This window comes from Corylus avellana, chromosome ca11, assembly GCF_901000735.1.
Source record: "Corylus avellana chromosome ca11, CavTom2PMs-1.0".
Classification (NCBI taxonomy): domain Eukaryota; kingdom Viridiplantae; phylum Streptophyta; class Magnoliopsida; order Fagales; family Betulaceae; genus Corylus; species Corylus avellana.
The window spans coordinates 3,937,044-3,949,453 of record NC_081551.1 but is presented as its reverse complement, the minus strand read 5'-3'; the positions used below and the strand labels follow the sequence as shown (position 1 = coordinate 3,949,453).

The 12,410-nt window shown below is 32.9% G+C and overlaps 1 protein-coding gene across 1 annotated transcript; it reads left to right on the top strand.

Moving 5' to 3' along the window:
- Positions 1 to 246: 246 nt before the first annotated feature.
- On the top strand, positions 247 to 1,575 carry LOC132166112 (transcription factor MYB93-like). Its single transcript, XM_059576877.1, has 3 exons — positions 247 to 379; positions 480 to 609; positions 783 to 1,575. The coding sequence occupies exons 1-3, from the start codon at positions 247 to 249 to the stop codon at positions 1,513 to 1,515; spliced, it is 996 nt and encodes a 331-aa protein (XP_059432860.1). The 3' UTR covers positions 1,516 to 1,575.
- Positions 1,576 to 12,410: the final 10,835 nt, after the last annotated feature.

The following is a 12,410-nucleotide window of genomic DNA, read 5'->3' as shown; positions in this document are numbered from 1 at the left end:
GGCAGGATACAAGTGTCATTGCAGGAAGAAGAAAGGGTATATCTATATGGTTGTTTTTTAGCAAATGGGAAGCAAGCACGTCAGCCGCCTTCATTAAGTATGGCCTGGGAACAAGAGCAAAGAGTGTGTATATATATGGAATAGAAAGCTGGGGAGTTTTAGGTTGGATTTAAGGAAGGCAATCCAATCTTAAGATCAAGGTTGGATTTAAGGACGGCAAAAAGAAGAAGATCATAGAAAGTCAAAATGGGAAGGCCTCCTTCTAATGACGACAGTGGCCTCAAGAAAGGCCCTTGGACACCTGAAGAAGATCAAAAGCTTGTCAAATATATCCAAAAACATGGACATGGAAGCTGGAGAGCCCTTCCCAAACTTGCAGGTATGGAGATATATATCCATGAGTACACCTCTCCCAACTCTCTCTTCTCTCTCTCTCTCTCTCTGATCTCTCAATTGAGTCTTCTTTGTGCTTTTTACAGGGCTCAACAGATGTGGGAAGAGCTGCAGATTAAGATGGACCAACTACTTAAGGCCTGACATCAAGAGAGGGAAATTTTCCCAAGAAGAAGAACAAACAATTCTGAATCTCCATGCCGTTCTTGGCAACAAGTAATTTTCACCAATATCCATTTGCTTTATAATTGGAATATATATATATATATATATTATGAATGATATCTTTTGTCAATATATATATATATATATATAAGGAAATATAGATCAACTAGTGAATATCAGAATATATTCTAACAACCTCTCTTTTTTAATTTTTTCCTCTGCAGATGGTCGGCAATCGCAGGCCACCTGCCTGGTCGGACGGACAATGAAATCAAGAATTTCTGGAACACCCATTTGAAGAAAAAGCTTATTCAGATGGGTTTTGATCCCATGACTCACAGGCCTCGAACCGACATCTTCTCAAGCTTGCCTCACCTTATAGCCCTGGCTAATTTGAAAGAGCTTATGGAGCACCACTCATGGGAAGAACAGGCTGTGAGGCTTCAAGCTGCAGAGGCTGCTCAAATGGCTACGCTTCAATACCTTCAAACTCTCCTCCACCCTCCTCTACCTTCTTCCACAAGCAACTTAAATAGTACTACTTTCTCTCATGACATGTCTTCAGAGACTAGTACTATTTATAACCTTTTGAGCTCACTTTCTTCAATGAAAGATCAAGACTTTGGTCTTGGAACTTCCACCCTTCAACCAATACTCCATGATGATTCAATTCCTTTCCTTCATTTGCCTGACTTGCAATCACCATTAAAGAATGATAATAATATTATTGTTCAAGCTCCACCTCATGAGTTGACAGGGTTTAACCAAGGGGAATTAAGCTCTCCCAATAATTCTCAATGGCTTGCTTCATCTTCAAGCACTCCATCTCCTTCTGTGGCTCCACCCATGAGCAATTTAGGCGATGCATGCAGTACTTCAAGCTATGGAGGAGTGGCTCCTTTCGCTTGGCCTGAGCTTCTCCTTGAGTACCCTTTGTTTGATAATGAGATTTCTTAGTTTTAGATGTGTGTGAAACGTTTAATTTGCAGTTGCACCAACACTTTACTCTCTGTGTATTATTAGTTCGATATAAGCATATGATCTCTCTCTCTATATTTATACAGTACTCTTCCTTTTATGCATAAGCTTTCTCATGAACAGCCTGGTTCTAGAAGTACTTGATCCGTAGAATGTCGTACTCAAAAGGATGTACTTGAGATGAAATGACATTATGCTTGAGCAAAATTAGGTGGCAATTTGATCGCTCAAAGACCAACTAGGGTATGACTAGCTCGACAAAGAAAAAGAAGAAAGAGAAACAAAAGAGTGGATATGAAAAAAGAAAAAAGAAGGGCATGCATGTGCATTAACACAATGCATTATCACTTTCTTTTTCTCTTCTTTTGAATTTTATATCACACCTTATTATTCACTTAACAGTTAAATTTGATTGTGCTTATGTTATAAATATCACGTGAATTGTCATGTCAATTTATAAAAAAAATCATAATAAAAACGTATAATATTTCAAATTGATAAATGCGGTAAGATTATTACAGAAAATAAGATGATAAAACACCAAAAATGAGATGGTTTGATAACCATTTTTTTTTTTTTTTGTTAGCTCTCTCTTGGTCCTCCTTTCAAAACAAAAATATTAACAAATAACTTAAAACACTCACAAAATTTTAAAAACTAGGTAATTTGACTTTCATGTCACATAAATACATTTTTTTCAAACAAAAAATAAAAAATGCTCTCAAAAAAACATTAAAGAAAACAAAACTTTATGTTTTCCTTCAAGTCTTGATGTTCACACGGAAAAATTAAGCTTTTTATGTTTATTGTAATGTAAGCTTAATTATTTAATATTAGAATCCATTTATAATATTCTGGGGCAGCCATGAGCCAACCAATCTCGTGGAAGAGGGCTTCAAGGTCTATTTCACTTTCTTCTTCTTCTTCTTCTATAATAGAGAGAGAGAGAGAGAGTTGACCAAGGCATGCAATAACGTCAAAAAAGTGACGTCGAAGGATTCACAATTATAAGGGGGACCAAAGTAGTTAGGAAGAAAACACAAGTGTTTCAGAATTTTGTGAGTTGATGAAAGAGATAGTGGAGGGATTGTGGTGCTAACAGCTCTGCACTTTATGACCCTATTATTTCTGCATGCGTATTCTACACAATCATTATCATTTTTGGACCAAATGAGGCCACGTCCAACCCCATTGAAGAGAACGGGATAACAAACTAAATATATACAACACGAAACCATGGAAAATGTCGGGGCAACCACAGTCTAGTCAAACTTCATTTTTAGACAAATCTATATGTGTATATATATATATATATATATATGCACACACTTGACTATATATAAGTATTTTAAGAAAACTTTTTTAGCTATAGATAAATATTTAACCTTATATACATACATAATCATTGTAACTATATATTTATATATAAATTTGTAACTAAAAAGATCGAGGAAGGGGTCATGGCCCTTACCGGCTACTCTCTAATTTCTTCCCTTGGTGGTAGACCTTGAGGAGCTTCAGGGGTTGTGTGGCCACCCTGGTGACACTTGGGGTGGCCAAGACTACCCTCAAGTCATAAGGGGACCTCATGGTTCTGCTAGGGTGATCGACCACTTATATAAAAAATGTTATACGTTTTTTTTTTTTTTGTTGAATAATAATTTTTTTATTTAGGTTTTGCAAAAAGAAGGGTTTTTTTTTTTTTTTTTGAAAAACACATTGAATTCCTCAAGAAATAGTTATTCTTCTCTCTTTTTTTTTTGAAAAGAAAAGGTGTTTCTCTTCATAAGAAAAATTTTCATGGGAATACTTATTCTTAAGAATGGTATGCACAACCAAACAAAAGAATAGCACTCAAGGGATCTAGTTTGCGTACAAAACATGCCATAAGTGACACAATTTGACAGATAAATTTAATTGTTTAGAGATTAATTAGAATATATGGTTAGTGGCGTGCAGACTGCCATTTAGTTTGCAAGAGATTTGTAATAAAAACAGTAATACACTTAATAACACTTGAACTAAGAAATTAAGAAAGGTTAATAATGAAAACAAGGTTCAAACTCAAACTTCTGCTTGGATATCATGTTTGGACTTTCTATTTTGACGCTAATAGAAAAGGAATAAGAAGTAATAATAACTCGATCTATTAAAAAAAGTAACAATTAACATAATATAGATGGAAGGTAGATAAAATATTTGCAATTTTTTTTTTAATTTTTAATTTTTCAAATGAATAGGACATTTTCCTTAATATAAAAATTTTGAACACATATGATCAAATTTCATTTACACTTCAATATGCAATTATAAGTAAAGATCCATGTGCCTCGGACAATGCACTTACGCGTGTGTAGGACGTGATTTATTGCCTAGGCGAATTAGGCGGTCGCTTAAGGCCTCAATAGCAATAATATAACTAAGTTTCTTTTTATTAAAAAAAAAAAAAAACACTTTAAGGCCCCATTTATGGCAAAGAGGTTAGTTAATACTCTTTAGTTAAGTCCCCAATTATGGTAGTAAATAGTTACAAAAAAAAAAAAAAAAATTGAATCCTAATTAAGATATTAAGACTTTAGAGGGAGGGAAAGAAAGAGAAAATTAGAAAGTAACAATAATATATAGCACACTAAATGTCTAAATTGGTAATTTCACTAAACTTAGAACTAACATGCATGTCGGCTAAGTTCCCTCAACAAAAATATGTCATCCGTTGAGGCTAAATGTCTCACAGAAGAGATAATTCTACATGTCATTTGGAATAAAAAAAAGTGAGAAAAACAATTTTTAAATAATAAAAAAATATAAACTAAAGTTAATATTAGTAATTTATATATAAAATAGACTCTCATAATTATGGCCCATATCCATGGAGCCGGCGCTGCGCGTGTGACACACCTTAATTTAGTATATATATATATATATATTCCAAATGGCATTTAATCTAATTTTGGCTCGGTTAAAAATTAATTATATCAAGGATCCCATGAAATCAACTAGTAGGTGGTGACGTAGGGATGGGAACTGAACGGGCTGGATCAAATTAAAAACCTGACTTCCCAATATCAAAGTTAGGTTTGTGAGAGATTTAGTATGACTTGATATATATATATATATATATATATATAGATTTGTGTTTACTCTTGTAATAATATGTTTTTTCAATGAGAAATACTTATTTGTATAACGGAGATATACGCAAGATGAACGACAGAATGTAAAGAAGTGTTAATCTCTTTTCGAATAAGAAAACGGGAGTTAGGAAGATCTTTGAAGTCCTGTTATTACACCAAAAGGGGGAAGTTTTAAGGCTTGAAAGTCAGTAAATTATCATTGTCATAGATGGGATAGTTAATTAATCAAATTTTATGAAAGAAAGCAAGGTTAATTAATTAATTTAAGATATCGATAATGACAAGAATGAATGAATTAAATAGTATTGTTAATTTATTATTAATTAATTAATAGTAATCTCCATAGGCCGGTAGAATAATGTTCTCACGCAAGAACTTTGACACAATGCACTATTTCCTGAGTGAGTAGGTGCAATTGCTTACTTTTCTAACAAGGGATTGACTGAAATTACTTCCCATTAATATCAGTAATTAAGGTTATTAATTTCTGCAAAGGTAGAAGATGGTGCCGTGTCACATAAATCAAAAATCTAATGGTGCTGGAGGGATCAATTAAGTCCAATTGTGAGTAAGCTATATTTCGAGCTGTTGTGGAAAATAGTGGAATTACTATGATGATTAAAGTCAAAAGGGTCATGCTTGTCATTTGTCAAAGCAAAGGAAAAACTAATCCTACAATGAAAAACTTGTTAACAAGTCATAAAATAGAGCCCAAATGTTTACCACCTAATCCCCCTCTCTCTCTTTCTCTTTGGTTGGATGATGACCAAAGTTTCCATTATCATTGTATTTCCATCATAATTTAACATCTAAAAGGTGCCTACAGTTTAATTTAGTATTTATAGACTTATGTGCTAAGACACCATCAAATTCGACGGAGAAAGATCCTGTCCATTTCATTTGAAATGGAAAGGAGCGATCACTTATTTTATACGAATAAAATTGTCTAAGAAAAAGTGAAATGACAATTTTACCATTTTTTAAGTAAAGAACCGGTAAATGAAGAGAATTCGAATCCCCATTAGACTTAGTGTCTGTTTAGGATTTCGTTAGAAAATATAAACTTTTAAACTTAGAAATAGTTTTTTAGGGGAAAAAATAATAATTTTTAAGTTTTTTCTAAAAGTGTGATTTTAAATTTCTTAAAGCAAAATGTCAAAAAAAATACTTTTTAAGTTTTTTACTAAACGAATTAATTTTTTATTTGACACGACTTTTATGTATTAAACGTATTTTTTTAAGTCTTTTAAGACAAATCCAAAAGGCTTATGTTATATATATGGCCTTGTTTCCATCACTATTATTTGATTTTAATTTGTTTGAAGTCTCTCTTCTCATTGTTTGAAGTAAAATAATGAAATTCAAATATACATTAAAGATTCATTGTCATGAATAGATGGGCTACAGACTAGGCGTGAGGAGAGCACAGATTAGGTGATAGAATTAAGAAAGTGAAAATATGTTTAGAGTTTGAATTCAAGGTGGATAACAATATATATATATATATACACATCTTTCATTGCAGTTTTAGTTCCTCTCTGTTAATTTGAATTCAAAATATAAGCTACCTAAAAAAAAAAAAAAAAAAAGATTTTCAAGGGTAATTCAATCAGCTGGAAAGCACGTCTCATAAAGCGGAAGTTACTAGATCGAATTTTTCTTCTTCATTTTTCTCTCCTTGTGCGGAAATGTAAAAAAAAAAAAGAAAGAAAAGAAACCAAAGAATATCCATTTTTGCAAAGCACGCCCATGAGCTTCAATATTTTAATTATTCATTTTCACTATTCAATTTAAATATTCATTTGTTCAACGATTTCTTTATTATTTCTCCAACAATAATATTTTTTAATATTTGTATTTTCCTACCGGTCTTATTTTTTTTATAGGGGTTATATTTTTGAATATTTATTATTTCCTAAGTGCCAAAATTTTGAGATATTTCTTCAATTAAAATTTTCCTCCTACCCAGTTGGACATGCGCTGCAAAATTGGGCTGCCCATTTATTTTCAAAACCAAAGCCCACTTCCATCTGGACGATCTCTTTGTCGAAACCACAGATATTAATGTAATAATGAGTTGCCACATATCTGAGCAGAGAAATCAAAGAATTGATTCCAAGCTTTTCTTTATTAATAAATATATATTTTTTAATATTATATTACCTTATAAGTAGACGTATAAAGAGATTAAAGAAAGAAAATAAATAATCGATAAAAAAAAAAAAAAAAGAGTAGTCTTTTGGATAATTTGTTGTTTTATATCTTCATTTTCTCTTGAACTTATCCACTAACTTTTTCATTATTTTAATTATAATTCATCCTTTAATAGTCAAATAATTAATTTTTTATTGTTGACTAAGTATTTAATAATTGGATCAAAACCCGTCTAATAATGCTCAGGATAATAATGGAATCAAATCAAAACTTGGATCATTGGATCGATGGACCTTTGTTGACATCTGATGCTTACTTGATGGACCTGCCCTGTTGCCCGCCGCTTGCTTTGATTTCTCGTCATACTTTCTTTTAATTTATTTGTGGAGAAAAACGGGAAAGTTGTGATCATGTTAACCATTTGTTTTCTTTGTTCCAAAATCAATTCTAAAAGCTCAACTTCTCTCATCTGATCTGAAATGTCTATATCTTTGTCTTTAAAAGCTCCACTTATCTCATTTATGTGGCAAGTCTTGGAACATCATGCACCAAAATGACAGTATGCTAGATATAATAGCTCCTTTCGGGTAAGAGAGACCACAAATACTCCAATTGGGACTGGAGATAAACCACAAATAAGCTTTAGCTTAATAATTCTCAATTGAATTTAAACTACAGCTACTATCCCCTATTTATACTAAAAGAATACCACTTAGAGGTGATCTAGTAAAACAAAATAACATAGACTTGCATAGGACTTAATAACTAGAAGACTAATACAAAAGAAAGAAGGAAAGGTGTGTTGTAGTAGGACTAGGCTTCTAGAATGACTAGCTAAGACTTCCACTTGCCCTTGGACTCTATTGCACGTGAACCTTCTTGGTGTGTTGTAGTAGAACTCTATCAGTTTACAATTAATCTTGGAAGACCTTTCAATTAAACAAGTACACAGTTTAACTCTTGTTTAACTCAGTGGGTTGTGGCTTTCAATCAGTTTTTGCTTTGACAAGACAAGATGTTCTTAGTGTATAGACTATCTAACAATTCTATCTCAATCGGATAAAAATAATTAAGGTGAAAAAAAAAAAAAAAACAGAAACAATGGAAAAGGAACAACCTTTCTCATCAAACACCTTAAAAGATATTCACTCAAAGCTTTATCCATACGGCCTGATTAACTGAGTGAAAAGTATATATGCCCTCATCAACTTCAAAAAGAATAACACTTTTAGAACTGTCCTAGTCAAAAGTTTCAGGATTGGAAAGCAGAGGAGATTGTAAATCATAGAAGCAGCTAGCTATGGTTCCAAGAGTGGGGGCCATAATATAGACCCATAGACAGTAAAAGTCCCCAAAATAAGTTCGGGGCTTATACTCAAGGTAGTTCTGATACGTTTATGGCCATCGTGGCTTTAAAATGCATTGTATCAAGAAAGCTGCGAATATACATATAAACACATCCTTATCTCATACTCAGACGACGTGAGACGCCACATTTATGCAGAACAGGAAGAAAATAATGTAGCCGTATATTATTGTGAAGAATCCAGTAAAAAGCACTTCAATCTCAACTATGCTGTATAATGGTTATTTCATCTAATCTATATGTATGCACCTTTATCTAGCACAAAACCGACAACATTGTCATTAACTAACAAAGCAGTTTGTCTGTCAGAAACAAGCTACAGAGCCAAAGGTCTATGGAAGTTGGTGCTTTTCTCTATACAAGAGCACCAAAAAGCCACTAAATCAATAAAATATATACCTAAAGTTAAGAGCAGACGAAGAAGTTCTAAGAGACAAAAAATTTGATAGACTAGACAAATAAAAGCATAATTGAAATTGGTTTATTGAAACACATATGCAGATTGCACCACAATATACAGTATACAGGAAAAATACTAGCCTATATTGTTTAAAAAAGAAAAACAAAATAAAGCTAAAAACCCAACTTTTCAAAATCACCCCATATCTCACACTTTAAATCTGTCTCTAGTCTATTTCTTTATAAAAGCACTTCGAATCCATTTGAGAGGAGAGAAAGATGAGAAATAAAAAAAAAATAAAAAATAAAAAAATCTTTTTTTTTTTGGCTTGTTGAGTGTCACATTATTCAACTAAATTGTGGCACTTGTTGGAGTATAAAACTAACAATGACCTCAAGCCGTCTTTCAGGAAGGAGCTCCATCGGTAAAAGAGGTAAAAAATGTCCGAAACCCCCTGACCCTAAAGGACCGAAAGGATTCCAACACTCAAGTCAGTAAAAAGCAAAAGTGAAAACTCTCTGGTAAAGAGAGTATTAGTAATAGTGTGTAGAGCATTAAAATTCTGCACCTTATGCCTTATATACAAGCATGCAAAGCATTCTAGAGTTTTTTTAGAGTCATGGCTCTAGGTCGGTTGGATTGGAGGTAAGTCTATTCGGGCCCTTTCTATGTCGTGAACTTTAGGTGATTCCTAGGTCCTACAACACTAAACAAAAAGTCAAGCTAATTTGGAGAGCCAGATGTAGCTGTCTTTTTGGTAATTTTTTGCTACAGAGCAAGCCTAATTAGCTAAAAACATATGTGAATTGCAGCCTTTTGGTAGAAGTTTTTGATTTCTCTGTTTACATATCTTGTTATGTGATTTCATGGATTCTTTCTGCAGAAAACCGATTACCACATCAAGGTGTCACCCAAAACATTCCCCCAAAAATGTCTCCTGTAGATTGTTTTGATAATGATCCTTCATATTAGCAATGAGATTATTACAAACCTTAATCAGCATAAACAAGACCAGATTTCTCTCCCTAGCTGTCCAGTAGTCCTTTAAGTGGACTGAAACATGAAATTAGCTATCATTTTGGACTGGAAAAGCATGTCTTTCGCCACATCTCAAACAAAGTCAGACTTTATATCCCCATCGCTTGCTGTGAACAAGAATGTAACATATTTTAGCTACAAATTTTAGTTGATCTGATGCCTCTACATGTTCTGCAGGCAATTGTCTAGAATGAGTAATTGGAGGACAATTTGTACTAGGTGACACCGCGAGCATGTATCTACCCAAAAGCCAATTTAACTTAGTAAAAGACAATCTCTTATAAAGCATCAAAAGTTCTTATTCAATGTGGGACAAAGTGAAATACACAAATAGAGAGCAAGTTGAAAATTTAAGAAAAAAGAGGGGAAAACTTATTTAATTGAAATAATCTAACATGTCATGTCACAACAAATTAGTCTCAATAACACAATAAAGCCCACATTCAATTTGATGTTTAATTGTATTATGCACAAACGAATTATGTTCTAGCAAGAGTATTAGTGTTCTGTTTATGCAAGAACAGGACAGAGAAAGAGAGACAGCAGAAGAATTTTTTATACAGATTTTGCAAATGGGGTGGGCTAGTTATTGAAAAAAGATGCTTTTGAGATTCAGAAACCAGGATCTTGTTTTGAATTTTGGCTCAAAAGCAAGAAAAGCACATCTCTATCTTCTTTGATTGATTATATTAATACAATTTGTACTAAAGCAGTAGAGCATTATTCTGAAAGGGGAAGATTGCTCTCCAAAAGCACAGATGAGGTTGAGTGAGCAATCTTTTCATGGCAGGTATGGACGAAAATGTTCTTTGGAGTAGCTGCTGGCTGCTGCCACCCACCATTTTCTTTCTCAGATGCGTCATGCATGCAATCACCACCTTGTCTCTAGTATTAATTTTCTTCTGCGGATAGAACTCCAACACCTACTATTCAATTATATTTATTTATTAATTGATTCTCTTATATAAATCAGGACAATAATATATACAGTAATCGTCCTGTTTTCTTAATTATTGCATATCTGACTAGACTGACTTTTCCTACGTACTTTCATATCATATCTTACTCCATGCCAAAATAAATAAATAAATAAATAAAAAGATGGTTCGAGTGTATTTTTGTATGTCCAATTATTAATATTCCACGAGAAGTTTACACCAATAATGCTGCAAAAGCCAAAAGGAATTTAAGTAAGTACAATGAATAATACCTTTGAGCTCAATTATAGAAGAACATAGAAGAGTCACTTGGGTCAAACTTGTGGCCTCTTAACATGAACCTCGATCTGCCAAGTTGTCAGTGCCAACAATAAAACAAACCAAAAACAAAACCCTTACGTTGCCGCACTGATCACTTGGCCTGAAATATCTTTGGCTTTTTTTAAAAAAATAAATAAAAAAATTAAAGAAAAAAGAAATCTTCTATTGGACTAATGTAAAAATTAAAAAATATCTATTGTATATATATATATTTTTTGAAAAAATGCAAAATGGGTGATTTACAATTAGCTCATTGTGGTATTAAAATGAACTTAAAAATCCTTAAGGTATGTCAAAAAAATAATTTACTCCCTACAATCAAATTATTTCTCCCAAATTGGGTGGTCGCCGGCCGATCTTTTGACCAAATTCTCCTAAAAACCGTATGTGCGGCTCACGCCATTCGACGTGGCCTGTCTGCCTTGTAGCTAATCGAAGGAGCAAATTTGACTAAAATATGACACGTGTCATAATTTTGTTGGCCGTAACTTATCACACTATCAGAATCTGTTAAGTAAGTGAAGACAAAATTTGATTGTAGAGTAAATTATTTTTTTTGGCATATCTTATAGACTTCTTAGATCATTTTTATACCATAGAGAACTAATTGTAAATTAGACAAATCATAATGGCTGATTTTATATTTTAGTTTTTTTTTTTTTTTTTTTTTTTTTAGCCAAATCCATTATTTTCGAAAAGTGATCTGTTTTTTTATTGATCTAATCTGTATAAATTGACAGTTAACAAACATTTGATTTAAAATTGAAGGAAATGACTCGTCTAATAAAAAAGTTTTTAATTGAAGAAATAAAAAATATAAATCCTTATTTGAGAAAGAGCCAAAAACTCAAACAGTTTGTGAGAATTCCCTCCTTATCTTTCGCTTTCTAGGAAGAATCCATTTTCTATTTGTCAAGGAGTGTGTGCAAAATGACGTGTCAGGCCAGCCTTTGCTCGTCATTGAGCTAGTCATGTCAGTCCAGCTTGCCAACTCATGAAAATGTTGTCATCCTTTTTTATTAATTTATTATTATTATTATTATTTAAAAAAAAAAGGGCAAAGTGCCTCGGATCGGGATCCCCAACAATGGGAGGAAAATGACCCATAAAAAATTTCTTTAATCTTGGTCATTCAATGTCATTCAAGAGTGTTCCTTGTAGCCTTTTTCCGCATTTAATTAATTAGGAAAAAAAAATGTCATTAAAGGGTCTACAACAAGTCACGTGTCTCATGGGTTTGGCTCTAGGGAGTGACCGAACCACCCCCTGTGGCCACGGGGATGGCCCCAACCGGCCCTTGGGGGTGGCTTCGGCCACCCCCATGGCTTAGCCGGCCACCTCATATTTTTTATTAGTTTATTCTATTATTTTGTTTTATATTATTTTTTAATTTAAAACATTTATTTTATTATATTTATTATTAATAGGACATGTGGCATATTATATACCCCTTAGATGACATTAAATGGCCAAGATTAAAGAAATTTTTTATGAGCAATTTTTCTCCATTGCTGGGATCCCGA